Below are 23,014 nucleotides of genomic sequence, written 5' to 3' on the forward strand. Positions count from 1 at the left end.
TTTATCAAAAGTACAGATTACCCTCCATAATGAAAACAAAATTATATAAAACTCATGATCATGGCTGTCACATCCTTAATTTTACACTTTATCTTTCCAAACTGCAAAATAATTGCAGAGAATAGATGCTAATACAAACAGAATAATCATAATTCACAAGAGAGTTGTTGTAGTCTAGTGGTTAAGTATGTTGGCTGTTCAAGGTCCCAGATTTACTTCGGGAAATGAGATTTACTGCGGTCCCAGTTGTGCATTATCACATCACTCCGACACTTAAAGCATCATTAGTGGCTCGAGAGGGATTTAACTTCTGTCTTATACTGAAAGTGTCCTCAGATGAGAAGAAGCCTCTGCTAATGTCTTTTCTGCTGCTAAACCCTGTAGATTTGATCAACATTCCTATCCTGTTACAGGGTCTGCATATTGAGTCTGTGTAATAGAATATCTTAAAAGGTCACATGACCCACACTCTGTCACTAAATAGCTCTAAATCAATACTCTCTCTACATCATATCTTTACAAACCTCTTATAATTAAGACCATACAATTTCAGAAAGTTTATGTGTCATCAGTACGGCTAACAGTCTCAGGCATTTTTTGAAATACATCAACTACGAAAATTCTATTAATATTATTTTTGTGATATCATTTGGCGCCCCTAGTGGTGCATCAATGACACTGTAAATTTAACAGCAAATACAGGCGAACTAGACTGCTTTGATTAATTAAAAAAAATTTTTTTTTACAAAGTTATGACTTCAGACCAAATGTGCTGCACACGTCCTGAAAAGTGAAGCCGAGTCCGGACACAGGTGGCATATTGTGCCCGTCCCTGAGAAACAAGGTCCTTTCTCAGGGGAATCCGCCAGGGAGAGGCTGTCGCCAGGAGCATCAGGTCTGAGAACCAGGTACCACTAGGCAACCATTAAGACCTGCTCCTCATCCTCCCTGACCTTGCACAGAGTCTGTGTGCCAACTGGGGGCAAGGGGTGTCTCGGTCAGGGAGGAAAGAGCTGATAGGGGGAGGCCTCCTGGGAGGCAAACAGGTCTACCTGTGCATCACTGAATTGACTCCAGATCAGCTGGATCTCCATTTACCCGGGAACGTGAGCTGTTGTGAGAGCGCATCAGCTGCATGATTGAGCTCATCCGGAATATAAATGCCGCGGAGCGACCTTAGCCGCTGCTGACTTAAAAGGAGGAGATGGCGGGCGAGTTGTGACATGCGCCTTGAGTGTACACCACCTTGGAAGTTGATATACGCAACTGTCGCAATGTTGGGACTGTCCAGACCAGCACAGTCAACTTTCCAGACCAAGCACGTGCTTGCCCTAAAGCAACGGCCGAAACCGGCACAGGGTGAGCAGCACTGCGAACAACTCAAGGGAGTTGATGTGCCACTGCAGTCGAGGTCCCATCCAGGAGCCCGAGGATGCGTGCCCTTTGCATACAGCGCCCCAACCCATTCTGGAGGCATCTGTTGTAACAACAACATGTAGCCAGTGCTGAAGAGTTCTCATATGCATCAACCCGAGCGGGGTGACCAGGGAGCCTCTGAAATTGTTTCAGTGGAAATGCTGTTTTCCCCTGAACCTACTCTGGCAGTTTAGCACTGACTGTGCACGCTTGTTCATAAGTAGCGTCGTCATGTTGACAGAGTCCTACTCAATACCGAGAAAAGAGATGCTCTGCACAGGGGAGAGCTTATTCTTTTCCCAGTTGACCCAAAGCCCCAGATGGCTGAGGTTCATGAGTACCAGGGGCCTCATTTATAAAACTGTGCGTAGGATCCTTACTAAAAGTGTACGTGCGCCAGAAAGCTAAAAATGGCGTACGCTAAAAATATTCAGACTTATAAAACTGTGCGTACGCCAGAACCTGCGCAGAATTCACTTTATAAATCCAAGTTAGCGGAAGATTGTGCGCACATGCGTCTCCTCCCCGAAACAACTATATATGGAGCTTACAACGCCTAGTTTTACTATGCATATCCTCATCTGCATATCATTTGCATATGATTATTCATCCACGTGATAACATGTTTAACGGTACAAGACATTAGGAAAATATGAAATGCGGCTGTGCTGTCACATTAGTTACATTAATAAAAACTAGTAGCCTATCCTTGCCTTGTTTTTGAATAAATAAATAGTATAGAATACATTTCGGAGAAAGTTTTTCTTAATCTTTTCCACTGGTCAAAGAGTATTTTTAACTGATTTATGTTTTTAATGGAAACAGATAGACCTTGTTGTGCATTATTTGCACGAAACCATTTTCTCAGACAATCTGCTATTATCATGATAAGCAATTATCTCTTTAGTTAAAACATTAAAACACAGCATGCAAGAGGAAAAGTGTTCGAAAGCATTGCATCCACAACAAATATTTCTATTTATTGAATATAAAAAATGTTGTAACTTCTCAGTAATGATTTCATGTAATTTAAGTGTTAAACTACATTAATCAGAATGGCATATTTAATCTAAATCTTTACAACAGAAGTAAAACAAAGTTTAAATCATTGTTTTATTTATTTAAACTGTTATTGTGAACATGAACTGTATTTATGATTAGGACTTATAATGAAGATTTGCAGTTTTAGATGCGTTATGCTATGCGTCAGTTTCACTAAACAGCCTAACACGCTCGCTGGCGCGGACATTTAAGAAGGGATAGATGTTTGCTTCATGTGATAGGCTTGGTTTGTGAAATTGTATTTGTATTATCTTTCTGTATATGTATAATTTTCTTTAGATTTTCTGTCTAAAAGTGACCAAAAAAGACATTTAACTCCAGCTCACCATCGGTGTCGCCAAACTGCTCCATCTCCAAAATGTTAGTATGCATGGGTCAGAGTTTGCGTGCAGGTGCGCAAATTTTCCAAAGTTTTTATAAATCACAACTTGTGCGTCGTAAGTCAAAACAGGCCTCTTTCAGGGCCTGTTTTGTGCGTACGCAATGGTTATAAATGAGGCCCCAGGTCCTTGTGTCCGCACAACAGATCTTGAGATTGAGCTAGAATGAGTCAGTTGTCGAGATAGTTTAGAATGCGAATGCAAGGGCAGCCTCCGTGACTTTGGTAAAGCAGTAGGGAGACAGGGACAGCCCAAAGGGAACTTGTACTGGTATGCCTGACCCTCAAAGGCATAGGAAGAATTGAGGAAGAATTGAAACGTGGAAGTACACATCCTTCAGGTCGATTACTGCGAATCAACCTTGAGGACGAAGGCACGTGAAGATGTGTTTCTGCGTAAGCATCTTGAACGGGAGCTTGTGAAGGGCCCAGTTTAAGACTAGCAGATCCAAGATTGGCCGTAACCCACTGCCTTTCTAGGGTTTAATAAAGTAAGGGCTGTAAAACCCTGTCTTCATTTTGGCTGGAGGGAAAGGCTCTATTGCATCCTTCGCCAGCAGGACCGCAATTGCCACATGCAGGACAGGGCCGTCTTTGCCTGAGACTGAGGTAAAGAGGACGCCGCTAAACTAGGAAGATGCCTGGTGAACTGAATCACCTAGCCGAGTCTGATTGTCACCAAGAGCCAGCGGGATGGGCTGGGAAGTGCTAGCCAGGCTCCGTGGTGGCGGCACCGTATCTGCGGAGGGGCAGCAAGGAGGAGCGCTGTCGCCTAACCCAGGAAGCATAGTGTCCCTAAGTAGAGGCAGTGAGTGTGGTGGACACTTACCTGGGTCCAAGGATCCCGCAAGGGGAGGGCCAGAGACACATGAGGAGGCAAAGCATCCTCAAACCGCAACCTCTTGGCTTGTGGCGAATGTAGAAGGGGGGACTGTAAAAGAGGAAGCATAGCGTCATTCACTGTCAGACTGCGCCCTGTATGGCCCAGAGATTACGGAAACTGCTCTTTTATTGAAAATGTGGGTACCGGAACAGAAAGAAGATTCAAAGAAGAAACAGAAGATTCTCCACCCGGCCTTCGTCACTCAGGGGGAAGGAGCGGTGCGTTCACCACCTCCTGGTCCAGAGCAGCTTCCTTCATCTCTGGGCCGCCCATATCAGGGCCGCTTCGATGGACATTTGGAGGGTGTAGCAACCTGAGGGACAGGCTGCGTCGCCTTCCTGCAGGAGCCCATTTGTCAGTCGGCATAATGTTGTAGTGACTGACAGATGGGGAACAACACATTATTATGTAATTGGTAGACATCAACCATCGGATCTATTCCAACACATTTTTTAAAATAAATTAAAGTCTTTGTAATCTATGTGATGGAGAGCCAGAGATGAATTATGCAGTTATTTTACACCAAAACATTTACATATAGTCATTTAACAGACACTTTTATCAAAAGTGATTTACAAGTGAAGAACACCAGTGATTTGCAGTTCACAATGCCAAGTTTCAAGTATGGATTAGATTAGTACTATACTATTTTAAGAAATTGTTTTTCTTTACCAGTTGCAGTTTAAAGAGAATGCTGGACTTCAATGACATTTTGGATGATCTTGATAAGTGAAAGTGAAAAAATAATTTAATTTATAATAAATTTTCAGATAACAGATTTTAAAGAAATAGGGAGATGGATCCGGTGCCAATAGTAATTCTGTGACAATGGTAGGAGCTGTATTGAGCTTATCCGACCTTTTCCTAGTTCCAATCCTAATCCTAACCCTGCTGTTACTACAGCGCATACTAGGGTCACATAATTCAGTGGGTACCGGAATTTGGCACTACACCAGCAAGTTCACGAGTTCACACTTACTGATAATCAGCAAAAGAAGAATGGGAATTTTGGCATGCTGATCGAGAGGGCTTTGAGTTCGGTATTTTGGCCCAAACTCAGAGAATTCCCTCCGTATCCCTGGCTGTGATAGGAACCAGCCAAGAGTGAGGAGTCGGGGTGGTGGAAAAATGCTGAAAACTGTCAAGGAACATAGGTGAGTCGGCTATGTGTATATAGGCCTCTTCTTATGCTGATTGGATAGATAATTTGAATGAGTTCCTCCCGAACTTTGTTTACAAAACATCATTTCACGAGTTCACACTCATAATCAGAAGTATGCGCCTTAGGTGTGCTGTCCGAGGAGAGGGCTCTAATCTCGGTATTTTGGCCCGAATCAATAGAACTCCCCCCAAAAATGGCAAAACCAAAAGTGGGACAACAGCCAGGAACGTTACTGACAACCCCCACTAAAATATTCCAGAGTGCAGGGCTGATGGTTTGCCGTTACCAGGATGGGGGTTAATAGTCTGACCGGGAGGGCTCACGAATCATCAAATGGGGAAATCACTGCTGCGGCAGTGGAGGAAAAATTAACCAGAGAAACTGAGCTCCTGCGGGAGAAGAGGAGATAACACTTATGTGGCAGTTAAAGCAAGTTGGACGGAGAAATAATGGCTCCTGCGGGAGCGGAGAAGATTAGACTGCTGCGGCTACTGAAAGAATGGAGTGGGCTCCTGCGGGAGTGGGTGGGAAGACACTGCTGCGGCAGTGAAGTAGAAATATTTTCAATATTTTAGTGGATTGATGGTGTTAATTGAGGCGGATATGGTGAGCCTGTAGGTAGAGTGTGTGAGAACAAGCTGGAGCTGAAGAATTTAGCTGATAAGGGTTCATCGTGCTTCTTTGATGTGTTTGTGATTGGATCGAATATAGCATCTTAAAGGCCTCTGATGACCAGAGACCGACTGTTTTAATTTGATGCTGTGAGAGGCATTTTTGAGCAGCTGTGGTTGCTGCACCTATGCAAAACGAATGACTGGAAAAGTGATCTGCTGGGATTCCAGATTGAATCAAAAGGGAACTGAGGTATTTTTGGAATCAGAAACATGTAACATGTGTCTACGAAGAGTGGGTCGAAAGGGGATTTAGCCTGTGTGCTTCCAACTGAAATGTAATGTAATTGTAAATGACTGAAAATGTAAATGAAAAGGCCTTTTTTAATTTTGTCTGTCTTCATTTCTTTAATGAAGTAAGAGATGATTTTGCCATCTAGCATTGATAAATCTGTAATTGTGGGATGGATTTTTGGGGTTAATGCTAGACGTGATGGCGAGTACTGAGCATCTGAGAAAACTGGAAAAAGCCAATATAAGCATCGCGTCGTGTGTGCGAGTGGTATTGATGGAGTTGTAGTCTAGGTGGAGAGTCAAGATACATTTGGGGAATATGTCTAGAGTTATGGGTTTTCTGGCATCTCAGCGGGTGGGCTGGGTTCTTTGGATACCTTTGATAAGAGGGGATATTTGTGAATTGGTTATTTCGGAAGAGGGTGAACCAAAAATAAGTTTATGAAAAAATTGGATTCTGCTTACTTTACCCTTAATGGAGACAGCTTTGAGCTTTTAATGATGTTTAGATGCGATATAAATGAGGTAATAATGAGAAGAGAAAAATCGGGGGGAAAAAGGCTTTATGTAAGGTGAAAGGACATCTCTAAGCAGTCAAGTAGGTTTGTAAGGTTCTAGGAGAGACGGCTTGAAGAATGTAGTTGAGAGAGGTGTCAAGAAGGGGTCTCAATGGGTGGTTTAGGGGAATATCAGCTCTGAATAATGAGGTACTGGGGCTGGGACCGACTCTGGTGCCAGCAGCCTGAATTTCTGAAAAGCAAAACGAGAGAGAGTAGGCTATTTGATTTTTGGCCCCGGGAACATGTTTGGCAGTTATTAAGGCTGCTCCAATCAGGATTTTTGGAGCCGATCACCAATCGTCGATCACAGGAAGCAGTGTCTGCCGATATGAACACCGATACCGTTCTATCTGAAGCCTTTTTTATCATGTAATAGTTTATAGGGATGCCTGAATTTCATTTTCGAAAATGGCAGGAATGTCCCCCTTAGGTGAGAGAGATAAGACTGTTTCTGCTTGTGAACGGGGAATTGTGCGGGGCTAAGAGATCGATTATTAAGCATTTTTTACCTGAAAGTTGTCTGGTAGCCACTCCAATGAGAACAGCTTGTGGTAGGTATGAAAGTGAGTTCCTCCGTAAGATAATGCAAGCTCTGCAATTATTGCGAGATAATCAATAAGCTCTCATCTCCTATGGGGAAATATGGTGCAGATGATTTCGCTATAGCGATTAAAGGCGATGGAAAATTCGGAAAAAGAAGGTAATTAAGTAAATTAAAATAATGGATTATTGGCTGAATTCTTTAAGGTAGCTGAAAAGTCACGACAGTCAATTTGGCAGTCTGAAACAGAAGGAGGGAGTAAAAATAATAGGGAAGATAAAATCAATATCCGTACCTGTGAGTATTTGTGCTGTGATGTTGCTGGCGGTTCCAAGGCGGTAGCGTTTGGTGGGATGGCTTCGGCTTTCCGGAGGAGAGAGTGAAATGAGATCTAGATTGGAGGAGAGTGGAAATGCCGGGACTAAGGCTGCTTGCCGAGGCAGCCTCATGTTTGGGTCGGCCCCTGGATGCTGGAAAGGAACAAGGAGGGTAGAAAAGGGAAATAGGGCAGGAAAATAAGGCGTCTGTGAATCTGGGCGGAGGGAAGAGGAGAGTGAGTCCTGGAAGTGGTGGAAAATGGGGCGTAGCCCAGACTTGATGAATGCCTGGTGCCGCTGCCTGATGCTTAATGAAGGCAGCGGCATCCTCTTGCGAGGGAAGGAAACAGTTATCTTTGTCAACGGGAAGTTGGGGCCCTACGATTCTTGTTCGCTTTGTTAGCGACCTTGAAGGGTGGAGTGGGTTTTGGAGAAGGGCAAGCTGATTGTAGGGAAACAAACAGGTCATATAATTGAGCTTTATTCATTCCCCTAGAGAAATGGACATCAGCGTTGATTAGCACTTGTCTTAAACTCAGCACTGTCCATTGCAGGGATTGTTGGATGGGCCGAGGCGTAGGAGGACGCTGGAGATGCTGGTAGCTGTCTTGCTGGTGGAGGCGAGGGTAAGCCTCGGCGTCTTTGAGTTCGGGAAGCGGCACGGATGGGCCGACGTCCATGCGGTAGCACCAGAGACTCAGTTGAAGTGTCCGGCGGAGCGCGAGGACTCCTGGCATCAGTGGAATGCGGTGAAGGATCCTGGGAAAGGAGGGACTCGTCATCAGACGGGAAGAGTTCGATCGCTGACATTGTGACAGATGGGCGGGACCAAATGTTGAAAACTGTAAAGGAACATAAGTGAGTATATTTAGGCCTCCTCTCGTGCTGATTGGATAGATCATTTGAACGTGTTCCTCCCAAAAAACTTGTTAATAAAACATCATTTAGTGGGGCAAGGAAAGGTAACAGAACTTATACGCATATTTTGAAAATGCACATAAGAAATCCTGGATGGAAACAGACATGCGAATATACTCTCAGAATTAACATAGAAACTTAATGCCCTAGTCGCAGATTATCTTGAGTTTTGCATTAGTTCAAATGTGTTTTTCACATCCTGATGACATGCTTTGACCGGTTGTGCATGTAAAACACCATGCCATTATGCATTAAGCCCAACAAAAGGTCTGTCGTAAGTTTATAGTCACAGCCATTTTGTACGTGGCAGTTTGCAGATGTTTACGGATAAGCATAGGGGCCATTTAACCCACCGTAATTCAAAGCATCTAATAATATGATGTCCAACAACAGAAATAACCCTCAAGATATAATGCGTAATACTTAACAATCATGCTAACAAGCTAGAACATGAAAAAGCCGGCTCTGCATGCAAAGATTTAAAGAGGACTCAAATATGAAAATATCCATAGGGACTTGCATGCATAAGTTTCAGAAAACCACTGCCAACAAAACAGAAGTGCATCGAAGTTTATATATATTCTCTATATGATGTGTTGCTTGTAATGCGTTATAAGTGCAAATAGCACTCAAATCCAATATATCATCGCCTAAACAAGGCACCAACCAATTTGTAGCGGTTTTTCTTCCACTTCTTAATGATTGTTTTTATGCATTTATCGTTATTATATGTTATCCCGCTTTTCCAGGTCAGTTCGTCTACCTCGGGTTGTTTCACCAAGTGTATAGTTTAAATGCAGACATCAGCTGTGGGTCAAAAGAAGTTGGATATATAAAATTGGATATAGTTAATGTCCGAGGGGTGAGTTTTGCTTACCGGCAGGTTCTGCTACATGTGTCTACAGTGATGCCGTCCTCATCATCGCCCCACACATCTACAGCAGAGAATATTAATGCTATCAGGAGAGCACAGCAGCACACCAGTGCAAAGATCACAATGCATTTGTGCTGAGACTGCAAGAAACAAGAGGAAGAAGCAAAGACACTCATTCAGAGGTAGAGTTTAGACATGAGCAGTTACTTTGCTGTAGAGACAAACATCAAACCCTGGCCATGTGCAGAAGGAAACAATTCAGTTTATCCATGCTGTACTACAAGCGTAAAAGTGTGGTTAGTGACCAAAATCTACCTGCTGTCATGTAGTTATAGTGAAGATGGGAATCATTAGTTAAAGGATTAGTTCACAATTTCATTCAAAAATTGAATTTCTGCCATTAGTTACTCTACCTCATGTCGTTCCAAACCCGTAAGACTTTTGTTCATCTTCGGAACAAAAATTAAGATATTTTTAATGAATCCGAGAGGTTTCTGACCCCACATAGGCAGCAACGTCATTGCATCGGTCCAGAAAGGAAGTAAAGACATTGTTAGAATAGTCCATGTGACTACAATGGTTCAACATTAATGTTAAAAAGTAAAGAGAATACTTTTTGTGCGCAAAAAAACACCAACAACAATAACGACTTTATTCAACAATTTCTTCTCGTCTGCATCAGTCTCCTATGCTGTTTACGTTGTAAATAAAGTGCTAAATATATGCTGCTCCCTCGTCAGCATCACACGTATGCGTCGTGATGCTCACGTGACCAGTGTCGGCCAATAATGAGCCAATATTATGATGTAGAACCCAGAAGCGCTGCACTGTGTTTACTTCGTGATCAGTGTAGAGGACTAATATTGAAGAGAAGAAATTGTTGAATAAAGTCATTCTTTTTGTTTTTTTGCGCACAAAAAGTATTTTTTTTGCCTCATCGCGAAAGAAAAAAAATGACGTTTTAGTCGCATAACATTGGTTAATGGAAAAGTCGTCATTTCGCAATAGTTTTTTATTGACATTTAGAAAAACTTGCAAAAGTTTTGCGCAAATCTGTAATGGAAATGTGGCTAGTAATGCTATGTTTAGTTCCTCTCTCTATGAAGTCCTTCCTTCTGAAAAAAACCCACTGTGCTCTGATTGGTCAGCTGGAGCAGTGTGTTGTGATTGGTCAAGCGCTTCAAGCGTGTTTGGGAAATTAACCGCCTCTTACCATACCCTCCAGTTTCAACACACTACTGAATTGTTTATCCTTTTTATCTTTCATCCAACAAATTCACAAAATTCTAACCTTTCATTGAAGTACAACAATGGAAAGTGGGGGGAAACTTACATTATGAAATAAATGTTTTTCTCCAATGCATATTGGCCACAATTATTGGCACCCCTAGAAATTATTATGAGTAAAAGTATATTCCCATTCCTATTTAATTTTTTTTAGCACACCAGGGTGTCAAACAAAAAAATCAAACAACCCCTACATCACCACATGTTGTTTGGGTGGGGTTGCAAGAAAAATCCTCTTCGCTCATCCAAAATCCAACTCCAGCATAATCAGTTGTCAGACAAAACTGGAACTTCAAAAGGGACCAGATTCTGCGGTCAGATTCTGTGCACTACTAGGTTTGGTGCAAACAGAGATAAAAAGCACCCCATGTCCATGGTCAAATGTACTGCTGGATATTTAATGTTGTGGGCCTATTTGTTCTGCTGGAGGTCCTGGACATCTAGTTTAGATACATGGTATCAATGATTCAAACAAATCCCAACAGATAAAAAATATAAACCTGATTGCCTCTGCTAGAAATCTTATAATGAGCCGTTGTTGGATCTTCCATCAAGACAATGATCCCAAAACAAACATCAAAATCAACACTAAAATGTGTCACTTAGCACAAAATAAAGCTTCTGCCATGACTGTCCCAGTTCCTGACCTGAACCCTATAGAAAGTAAGTGTGGTGTAATGAAAAGGAGAAGCACCAAAGTGGAGCTGGGAATCTGAAGGATCTGGAGAGATTCTGTTTGAAGGATTAAAGGATCTGGAGGGATTCTGTACGGAGGAATGGAGGATCTGGAGGGATTCTGTATGGAGGAATGAAGGATCCGGAGGCATTCTGTATGGAGGAATGGAGGATCTGAGGGATTCTGTATGGAAGAATGAAGGATCTGGAGGGATTCTGTATGGAGGAATGGAGGATCTGAGGGATTCTGTATGGAGGAATGAAGGATCTGGAGGTATTCTGTATGGAGGAATGAAGGATCTGAGGGATTCTGTATGGAGGATCTGGAAGTATTCTGTATGGAGGAATGAAGGATCTGAGGGATTCTGTATGGAGGAATAAAGGATCTGAGGGATTGTGTATGGAGGAATGGAGGATCTGGAGGGATTCTGTATAGAGGAATGGAGGATCTGAGGGATTCTGTATGGAGGAATAAAGGATCTGGAGGTATTATGTATGGAGGAATGAAGGATCTGAGGGATTCTGTATGGAGGAATAAAGGATCTGAGGGATTCTGTATAGAGGAATAAAGGATCTGGAGGTATTCTGTATGGAGGAATGAAGGATCTGAGGGATTCTGTATGGAGGAATGAAGGATCTGAGGGATTCTGTATGGAGGAATAAAGGATCCGGAGGGATTCTGTATGGAGGAATGAAGGATCTGAGGGATTCTGTATGTAGGAATAAAGGATCTGAGGGATTCTGTATGGAGGAATGAAGGATCTGGGGGGATTCTTTATGGAGAAATGAAGGATCTGAGGGATTCTGTATGGAGGAATGGAGGATTTGGAGGGATTCTGTATGGAGGAATGGAGGATCTGGAGGGATTCTCTACAGAGGAATGGAGGATCTGGAGGGATTCTGTATGGAGGAATGAAGGATCTAGAGAGATTTTGTACAGAAGAAAAAAGGATCTGGAGAGTTTATGTATGGAGAAATGAAGGATCCAGAGAGATTCTATATGGAGGAATGAAGGATCTGAGGGATTCTGAATGGAGGAATGAAGGATTTGGAGTGATTCTGTATGGAAGAAAGAAGGATCTGAGGGATTCTGTATGGAGGAATGGAGGATCTGAGGGATTCTGTATGGAGGAATTGAGGATCTGGAGGGATTCTGTATGGAGGAATGGAGGATCTGAGGGATTCTGTATGGAGGAATGAAGGATCTGGAGGGATTCTGTATGGAGGAATGAAGGATCTGGAGAGATTTTGTAAAGAAGAAAAAAGGATCTGGAGGTATTCTGTTTGGAGGAATGAAGGATCTGAGGGATTCTGTATGGAGGAATAAAGGATCTGGAGGGATTCTGTATGGAGGAATGAAGGATCTGAGGGATTCTGTATGGAGGAATGGAGGATCTGGAGGGATTCTGTATGGAGGAATGGAGGATCTGGAGGGATTCTGTACAGAGGAATGGAGGATCTGGAGGGATTCTGTATGGAGGAATGAAGGATCTGGAGAGATTTTGTACAAAAGAAAAAAGGATCTGGAGAGATTATGTATGGAGAAATGAAGGATCCGGAGGGATTCTGTATGGAGGAATGAAGGATCTGAGGGATCCTGTATGGAGGAATAAAGGATCTGAGGGATTCTGTATGGAGGAATGGAGGATCTGGAGGAATTCTGTATGGAGGAATGAAGGATCTATAGAGATTCTCTATGGAGGAATGAAGGATCCGGAGGGATGCTGTATGGAGGAATGAAGGATCTGAGAGATACTGTATGGAGGAATGGAGGATCTATAGAGATTCTGTATGGACGAATGAAGGATCCGGAGGGATGCTGTATGGAGGAATGAAGGATCCGGTGGGATGCTGTATGGAGGAATGAGGGATCTGAGGGATTCTGTATGGAGGAATGAAGGATCCGGAGAGATCCTGTATGGAGGAATGAAGGGTCTGAGGGCTTCTGTATAGAGGAATGGAGGATCTGGAGGGATTCTGTACAGAAGAATGGAGGATCTGGAGGGATTCTGTATGGAGGAATGAAGGATCTGGAGAGATTTTGTACAGAAGAAAAAAGGATCCGGAGAGATTATGTATGGAGAAATGAAGGATCCGGAGGGATTCTGTATGGAGGAATGGAGGATCTGGAGAGATTTTGTACAGAAGAAAAAAGGATCCGGAGCGACTCTGTATGGAGGAATGAAGGATCTGGAGGGATTCTGTATGGAGGAACTAAGGATCTGAGGGATTCTGTATGGAGGAATGGAGGATCTGGAGGAATTCTGTATGGAGGAATGAAGGATCTATAGAGATTCTGTATGGAGGAATGAAGGATCCGGAGGGATGCTGTATGGAGGAATGGAGGATCTATAGAGATTCTGTAAGGTGGAATGAAGGATCCGGAGGGATGCTGTATGGAGGAATGAAGGATCTGAGAGATACTGTATGGAGGAATGGAGGATCTATAGAGATTCTGTATGGACGAATGAAGGATCCGGAGGGATGCTGTATGGAGGAATGAAGGATCCGGAGGGATGCTGTATGGAGGAATGAAGGATCTGAGAGATTCTGTATGGAGAAATGAAGGATCTGAAGGGATTCTATATGGAGGAATGAGGGATCTGAGGGATTCTGTATGGAGGAATAAAGGATCCGGAGAGATCCTGTATGGAGGAATGAAGGGTCTTAGGGATTCTGTATGGAGGAATGGAGGATCTGGAGGGATTCTGTATGGACGAATGATGTAACGAATAAAGTTCGGAAGCAATTGCAAGTAAACACTCTGTTTATTAAATGGAAGTCAATATGAGAGGTTCCCAGGGCTGCAGGCTAGCGGCGCAGGGACTCCGATGGTCAGATGAAAACCAGGTGCAAGAGAGGTGAGAGTGACGATCAACACAACGAATCCAGGACATCCACGGGAAACACGACAGGAACAATGAAGGACTGAGACTGGAAACGAAGAGGGATCAACACCGAACACCAACAAACAACGATCTGACAATGGAGATGAGAAGTGGATGAGAATATATACACAGGAATGGATAGACTGCAGCTGACTATGAGGTAATGAGTGATTGCTGAACGAGCGCTGATGAGCGGACACGCCCCTCTGATCAGCGCACACACATACAACAACAGATACACGAGACAAGAAGAAGACATAGGATTTACCAACCTTGACAAATGAAGGATCTGGAGAGATTTTGTACAGAAGAAAAAAGGATCTGGAGAGATTATGTATGGAGAAATGAAGGATCCGGAGGGATTCTGTATGGAGGAATGGAGGATCTGGAGAGATTTTGTACAGAAGAAAAAAGGATCTGGAGAGATTATGTATGGAGAAATGAAGGATCCGGAGGGATTCTGTATGGAGGAATGAAGGATCTGGAGGGATTCTGTATGGAGGAATGAAGGATCTGAGGGATTCTGTATGGAGGAATAAAGGATCTGAGGGATTCTCTATGGAGGAATGAAGGATCTGGAGAGATTCTGTATGGAGGAATGTAGGATCTATAGAGATTCTGTATGGGGGAATGAAGGATCCGGAGGGATGCTGTATGGAGGAATGAAGGATCTGAGAGATACTGTATGGAGGAATGGAGGATCTATAGAGATTCTGTATGGACGAATGAAGGATCCGGAGGGATGCGGTATGGAGGAATGAAGGATCCGGAGGGATGCTGTATGTAGGAATGAAGGATCTGAGAGATTCTGTATGGAGAAATGAAGGATCTGGAGGGATTCTATATGGAGGAATGAGGGATCTGAGGGATTCTGTATGGAGGAAGGAAGGATCCAGAGAGATCTTGTATGGAGGAATGAAGGGTCTGAGGGATTCTGTATGGAGGAATAAACGATCTGGAGAGATCCTGTATGGAGGAATGAAGGATCCGGCGAGATCCTGTATGGAGGAATGAAGGATCTGGAGAGATTCTGTATGGAGGTATGGAGGAATGAAGGATCTGGAGGGATTCTATATGGAGGAATGAGGGATCTGAGGATATTCTGTATGGAGGAATGAAGGATCCGGAGAGATCCTGTATGGAGGAATGAAGGGTCTGAGGGATTCTGTATAGAGGAATGAAGGATCTGGAGAGATCCTGTATGGAGGAATGAAGGATCCGGCGAGATACTGTATGGAGGAATGAAGGATCTGGAGGGAATCTGTATGGAGGAATGAAGGATCTGGAGGGTTTCTGTATGGAGGAATGGAGGATCTGGAGGGATTCTGTATAGAGGAATGGAGGATCTGAGAGATTCTGTATGGAGGAATGAAGGATCTGGAGGGAATCTGTATGGAGGACTGGAGGATCTGGAGGGATTATGTATTGAGGAATGGAGGATCTGGAGGGATTCTGTATAGAGGAATAAAGGATCCGGAGAGATTCTATATGGAGGAATGAAGGATCTGAGGGATTCTGTACAGAGGAACGAAGGATCTGTTGTATGGAGGAATGAAGGATCCGGAGAGATTCTCTATGTAGGAATGAAGGATCTGAGGAATTCTACATAAAGGAATGAAGGATCTGAGGGAGTTCTGTATGGAGGAATAGTCTCTGATCTCCAAAATCATCAGGCATTGTAGGAGAAGACTCAGAGCTGTTATCTTGGCAAAAGAAGGTTGCAATAACTGGGTGACAATAATTGTGGCCAACATGAACTAGAGAAAAACAATTAATTCATAATGAGATTTTCCCTCCACTATCTTTCTTTTTTCCTTTTTCAATGGTAGGTTAGAATTTTGTGATTTTTTTAAATTAAAGATCAAAAGGATAAATAATATAGATTTATTTTCACAGCCTCCTTTGCGCATATTTACCAATGGTGCCAATATTAGTGGAGAGCACTGTAATGCCCCTCATAACCTTGTACTCCAGTTATATCAGATCAAATGCACATGATTATCTTTGCTTAATGTGATGTTAGCAGTAAGCGTTATACAAATAAATTAAATGTGTAGGGAATTGAGTGATCAACGGTGTAGAATGCGGTGCTGAGATCTAACGTGATTAAAATTACAGCTCAGAGTCAAACAGCTACTAAATAATTTACAACTTTTAAAAGAGCGGTCTCTGTGCTGGGACCGGCTCTGAATACTGACTGAAATTCTAATATATTTGACAAGACCGTTTTTTTTAATGATGAACCACTGCTTGTTTAATTAAAGATCTGTCTGGACATACTAGGACCTATAAGTCTTTCAGAAATCAAGGAGGAATAGGATCTAAAGGAGTGAATGTCAGTTTCAGTTAGACTTTATTTCGATGGTTCCCTTTAGACATTCTACTGACTATATAACTTTACAAGTACATGTCAACTTATTCTACTAACCCAAACCCTAACCCTAACCTAACAGTCTACTAATACTCAGAGTAAGAAATTTGCTGAGCAAATTAAAGAACACAGACACAGCCGGATCATTCTGGGGTCGATCTGGGGTCGGCAGTATCACCGGCGATACCAGCTCACTTTTTTCCTTATCAGTGCAAAAGAGACTCAAATTGCTCTGTTGATTTTGATCTTACATGTAAGTGCTGTACATCATTACATCCTGTTAAGTGTCTATTTTTTTGTGGGTACTCACAATAAAAACAAAGTGTTGTGCTTTTCGTCAAATAAAGAAAAATAAACATGATGCGCGTTTTACCTTCTCTCGTCAGTGAGGTCCATTCTGAAACGCGTCCGAAAAATGAACTGTAACTCTGTCAATACTTGTCACATAGATACGAGAGATTTCTCTTTATGGAGCTGAAATTCTCTTCTTTTAAATGAAGTAATTTATATAAAAAAAAACAAATATTCTCAGTTTATGTAATCTGTATGAAAAGAGAGAGATGTCAGTCTTTTTCTTTCCAGCACATTATACCTGATTACGTGTTAATGTGCCACGCCCACGGAGAGCGCGCGGTATTCAAACGCAAATGATCTAAGCCAAGCCATTCAAACATGCCAACGCCCACCAGCTGGATTATAAAACACATCGTCTTTAGTAAGTATCTTACTAGAGCTGTGTACACAGCGTATCCTTTCACTGTGAGGAATAATACTATCTAATAACCCTGGAAAATTTATCAAAAGTGCTGGTAGTTTCATTTCGAGGAGCAACGGATCCAGCTGATGTAGTAAGTCATTTATTCTTAAGTGCTTTGTTCTAATTGCGATATTGAATAGTGTCTGTGTAAACCGCAAAAAGACTGTTTAATGACCATCACAATCTACCAAGAGCAGAGCAATTTACCATCTGGTTTAAAACATGTTTTTTTTAGGTGGTAAATAATGGTGCAAATACCAGTAAATTGACGAGCGCAAACCTTAGTAAATTCATTTGAATACTCTCCTCTCATAAATGTTGCATCTGAAAGGGAAACTCTTACAAATGCATATGCAATAACCTCAGCTGCAGAAATAACCCTGTCCTCTTTTTCAGCACGCATTTATCACTGCGTGTCTTTAGTAAATCCTGACAGTAGTTTATTGACGCCAATAGAAGGTTTGTGCTGGAGCGAGCTCTTAGTAAATCTGGCTCTAAATATATTGCTCAGTGTTAGTTAATGCAGTACTAATGTTGAGACCTTATTGTAAAGTGGTACTTTTATTTCTGACATATCTGCTGCAAACATACATAAACCACCACAAATCCTGAGAAGAAATGCTCCATCATTATGGTCGTGTTTTCTTGTGTCCTATCAGAGGAATTGAATTAATCCAGTCTCAAAATCCATATCAGGTTTTCCTGAGACCCGCAGATCTGAGGCGATTAAATCTCAGTTTAACACTTAGTGTATAAAACAATGTGACCTCCCACCTAACACAACCAGAGCACTGTACGCTCTGTGAGAGGAGACCGTCTGTCTCAAAGCAGGTTATTGATTGTAGGCTGGAAGCTCATGATCAATAAGTCAATTAAACCTGCATTAGCCAGACATGGGATCCAGTTGAACTTTGTTGAAAGGCCACAAACTCTGGTGAACACATCACAAAATCCCACTGTGGAACATGTGCAGAATGTCACGGCTGTCAGAGAGGAAGGTCAGGAGCGCTCCTGTTGTACCAGTAATGGTATTATCACATTATACACGTCAAAGATTTAGTTAATGTTGAGGAGAACATGCACACAATCAGCTAGTCTAATTACAGACACAGGGATTATTTTACTACAAACATGACAAAGACAGTGAGTTAATTTCAAATACATGAAAAATCCATCATAAAGAAATAAATCAACAAATATATTACGTTAAAATTAATAAAAATTCAAAGGCATCACATCCTCAACAAATCCGGCAGAACTGACATCTGTTGCAGTGCATGGGTCCTTCTTTAATTTGTTGTTTTGCACAGAAATCTTGTCAAACAATCATCAGTTTGCATAGCTATATTGTGTTCACATGTGTCTTTCTAGCCCGGTATTTGAACTGTTTTTGTTGGTTACTATCTTAGCGTGCTTTGCTAAGCTGATGTGTTTGGTGTTTAACACAGCTGGGAAACAGAATAACACAAACAGGCCTGGTTCTCCAGAAATGTGTCAGAAAGGCCCGCTTGGTGAGTATTCACTTAAACACAGTCAGTTATGTTTTAAGTGAACATAAACAGTTGGGAATAGGTTGCATGTGTCATGACTTCGGTCTGATCTGCTGTTTTTGTCTCCTCTCTGGGTTCCTTGTTGTCTTGAGCACATGTGTTTTGTTTTGACAGCTCGCCATGTGCTCGTTGTCATTGTGGTGTCTCCCCTCCCACTCGTTATCCTTAATTATCATTGTTCTCTGCACACCTGTTGTAAGTCAATCCCTAATTTTCTCCCCTATTATAGATCCTCTTGTGTTCAGTCCTTTGTCAGACCGTTGTTGTGTGTTACGCTGTTCCTGTGACCGTCACAGCCTTGCCTTGCTTCAGACTCCAAGTGTGATTTTGTTTTGCATTTTGATTTTTGTCCTGCTTCCACTGTCTCCAGGCCTGTTTCCTCTACTGCCTGCCCAGGTGTTTTCTTCTGTTGGGACTTGGATGTACCGCCCTGGGCCTCCTCTGTACTGGGAATTCAGTGTGACTTGGACACTGCGTCGGGTGACGCTATATTTTTGTTTTTGTTTTTTGAGAAGTGCTCTCCTGCCCCAGTGGACTCTTTTTGGACTTCCTCTTTTCTTTGGTACTTCTGTTTTTTTTTTTCCTGGGCTCATTTTTGAGAGCAAAATAAAGATTTCTGTTACCTGCTACTGGATCTGTGTGTTTTCCGTGACAGCATGTGTATCAGTATAACGGATCCGTGCATTAGGTATTAAATTGACAGCAGCCTATTTTACCTGACACAGTGTTCAATGTTAAAACAACAGACAAAGAGAAACTGACACACTGCTCTTCATGAGATTTACTAGGATTAATCTATACTTAATTTATAAAGTGAAGACTATGAAGTGTTGTTTGACATTTATTTTCCATTGATAAAGACTGTTCTGTTTTTAATTTATATTTATTTCACAGGAATGCTATATTTGTTAAGCTATATGTTGTTCCTAATCACCTCTAAGAGAGGGAATGGAATCTGCACGTTGCTTGTCAAATAAAAAAATTAATTCATGATACTTTCTCATCTTTTATTCTTAAAATATGTAGTTATTACGAATAGCTAGATAACCTCAGTGGGTCTGTTTGAAGCCTTCCACACGGCACCCGGGGATCGACTGTTACACCTATAATGCCTTTTGTTATTTTACCTTTCCTTTAGTGTATGATATAGCATGTAAATGATACGCAAAGTTACAAAGCAAAGTTCACACGAAAGTGAGTTAAAGAAAACTCTTCCTGAACTGCCCGAAACATCTTAGTCCTTCCATTAGTTCCATTACAACATCATCATGTGACAAATTTGCATAATGCAAATTACTACGGGCTACTTCGGCCCGCCCACAAACAAAGCTAGTTATAGGCCAGGAAGGGTTAGTGTTGAGTTAAGGCCTGATATACTTCAAGCGAAATTGAAGAAGGAACTGGTGTGACATCATTTTGAACGAAATCCGGCCAAAACAAAGTTTGCTTCAGAAGTTCGAAACCGTTCACCAAACTTTCTGTAGGAACACCTACTAACTGCCATTGGTCCATGATGATGGTGTTATAGGTGGGTCATTCATTTCTTCACACGGTCTGTCGGGGTCAGACACCAGTGAAAACATGAACACACTGATAAAGGGCTTTAAAGGTAAAATTAAGTTTAAATTATATTTGAAATTCTGATTCCTAAAATGTAATAACTTTTCAACACTGATGGTCCTGTTTAATAAGATACAACGGTGTTAAAGGCATTATTGATTTATATTCTTCTAAACCACTAGATGCACAAAAACTTGTCACAGCACTTTCCAAAACATCCACTTTTCAAGATATACGTGGAAATTCGTCTGATCCTTCACCGATCGCGGACAGCAGCGCAAAGCTGATTCTGTGCTAATTTGATATGATATTTGATGTTTAAAAAAAAAGACAAAGGTCTAATTAATGATTTTTAGTTTTGTTCAAGCTAATTAAAGCAATAGTTTTTCAATAACAGCAGAATATGTAAAAGTATGGTATTTTGGGTAAAAAGCACAATAATTAACATGATAACAAACAACTGTCTGTCTTTTCCATTTGTTGACATGGCATGGTTAGATTCGGATGGGAAATATTATATTAAAGCTCCCGTCGGCAACAATTTTTTGATCATATTCAGTGAAATCGACACTATAATCCGACAGAACAACATAAATAAAGTGGTTTTAGAAAAAAGACCGAGCTTCTAACTTCACCTGGAGCGTGTTATTTGTTTTGGAAAAATCCACCCGTCCCGGATCATCGGGTCCAATCAGCGCAGGGGGGTGTGAGATCTGACTGTCAATCACAGGTCGTGCACACGCCCCCCTCGCGCACGTTACAATCACATGCACACGCCTGAAGTTCGCGCAGTAACGAAGAGTGATGGCGGAAAAGATTCCAATTCCTTGGTTAACCTCAAGAGCTAGGAGGTCAAAAACAACACAGGAAAAGAGAACACCTGCTGAAAAGAAAGAAGTAAAGAAAGAAAGTGCGTAAATAAACCAGGATCAACATCGGATCGGCATTTGAAAGGTGGAGAGATTTATGTGATTTAATTGGGTTCAAGCTGGATGCAGAGCTTGCAACATTTCTTCTCCACAGGTAATTGTGCTTTATCAACCATTACCTTTATTTCTTAGTGTTATGTTAGTAATGTATGTTTGCCCTAATGTGTTGGTATGGATAGCTAACGTTAGCACTTGTTGGGCAGGTTCGTTTGTTTGCACTGAAATCCGTGTGAATGTAACGTTAGGTGGATAAACATGTCCAGATGAAGGGATAAAGTTCGACTTTTAGGAAGAATCAATGCTACTGTATCTTTCTTACGAGAGTAAGAACAGTAGTAAAGCTACTGTTATTGTATGTGCTATCTTACTAGCTCTGATATAACGTTATAAGCAGTAGAAAAATGTACAATGACCATGTCTGCCACATACATCAATAATAGCGTTTCAGACAGACGATGGTGTTTATTTACGTTTAATTGGTGGGTAATCCATTTCGTAACAATCTACTCCAAAATGACAAAACAACAATAACAAAATACTTCATGGTGTTGATGGATGCTGATGAGACGAGCGCGTTCACAGAAAATCTGGTGCACTGGCACTGACGAGCATGAAGCCACGAACTCGGTGGGAGGGTATTCGTTGATAGTGGGGGAGGGGCATGATAGTTGTAAACATTCAAAATTTTGCCTAAGTCCACTCAATCTGCAGACTTGCCGACTGGAGCTTTAATTTGGGTGTCCACCTTAGAGATAATACAGATTCAGATTAAACTTTATTGTCATTGTGTAGAGTACAAGTACAGAGCCAATGAAACACAGTTAGCATCTGACCAGAAGTGCAAACAGTAAATATATATAAATTAATAAATCTAAACTTATATATAAAATAACATATTATAGGAGAGCAAAAATAAAGTATACAAGTGCAGAGACCAGCTCAATGCGGTTGTCTAAAAAACTATATCAAATGCAATATATTACAAAATGCACTACAAGGTGCAAATGTAAAGTATAACACAGAAAGTGTTATTGAGAATGAAGTACATGTAAATGGCCAGTGACCATCAGTGCAAAATGGCATCATGAAGCAGAAAGGAAAGTGCAAAAGAGGCATAATATGAGACATGTCTAAGTGTGAGTATGGAGGCATCTTAATGTACAATGCACACTTTTTCTTGTTTTTTGGATGTAGTGTTCATCAGTTCAGTAAGTTGACCGTAGAGGGAAAGAAACTGTTCCTGAGTCTGCTATAACATCTCCCAGATGGAGGACGAGTAAACAGTGCATGGCTGGGATGACAAGTGTCTTTAATAACGCATCTTACCCTTCGTGGCCATCGCTTGTAAGTGTCTTTAATAACGCATCTTACCCTTCGTGGCCATCGCTTGAAACTGTCTTTAATAACGCATCTTACCCTTCGTGGCCATCGCTTGTAAGTGTCTTTAATAACGCATCTTACTCTTTGTGGCCATCGCTTGTAAGTGTCTTTAATAACGCATCTTACTCTTTGTGGCCATCGCTTGTAAGTGTCTTTAATAACGCATCTTACTCTTCGTGGCCATCGCTTGTAAGTGTCTTTAATAACGCATCTTACCCTTCGTGGCCATCGCTTGTAACTGTCTTTAATAACGCATCTTACTCTTCGTGGCCATCGCTTGTAAGTGTCTTTAATAACGCATCTTACCCTTCGTGGCCATCGCTTGTAAGTGTCTTTAATAACACATCTTACCCTTCGTGGCCATCGCTTGTAAGTGTCTTTAATAACGCATCTTACCCTTCGTGGCCATCGCTTGTAACTGTCTTTAATAACGCATCTTACTCTTCGTGGCCATCGCTTGTAAGTGTCTTTAATAACGCATCTTACCCTTCGTGGCCATCGCTTGTAAGTGTCTTTAATAACACATCTTACCCTTCGTGGCCATCGCTTGTAAGTGTCTTTAATAACGCATCTTACCCTTCGTGGCCATCGCTTGTAAGT

At 41.8% G+C, this 23,014-nt stretch overlaps 1 protein-coding gene across 2 annotated transcripts in view; it reads right to left on the reverse strand.

Moving 5' to 3' along the window:
• The window catches only part of LOC143745453 (inactive phospholipase D5), an 81,878-nt gene that overhangs the window by 30,454 nt on the left and 28,410 nt on the right, over nt 1-23,014 (reverse strand). Inside the window, exons 1-2 of one of the 2 annotated variants that reach the window (XM_077237569.1) lie at nt 3,885-4,090; nt 3,687-3,788 (exon numbers count right to left, since the gene is read on the reverse strand). In XM_077237569.1, coding sequence (XP_077093684.1) covers nt 3,687-3,742 — 56 coding nt within the window. In that variant the 5' untranslated portion in view covers nt 3,743-3,788; nt 3,885-4,090. Of the gene's footprint in view, nt 1-3,686; nt 3,789-3,884; nt 4,091-9,020; nt 9,158-23,014 lie in introns of those variants that run through there. The other variant, XM_077237568.1, reaches the window with a different exon arrangement.

The sequence above is a fragment of the Siphateles boraxobius genome, unplaced genomic scaffold, assembly GCF_051911475.1.
Source record: "Siphateles boraxobius isolate OS27281-9 unplaced genomic scaffold, OSU_SipBor_1 204, whole genome shotgun sequence".
NCBI lineage: Eukaryota > Metazoa > Chordata > Actinopteri > Cypriniformes > Leuciscidae > Siphateles > Siphateles boraxobius.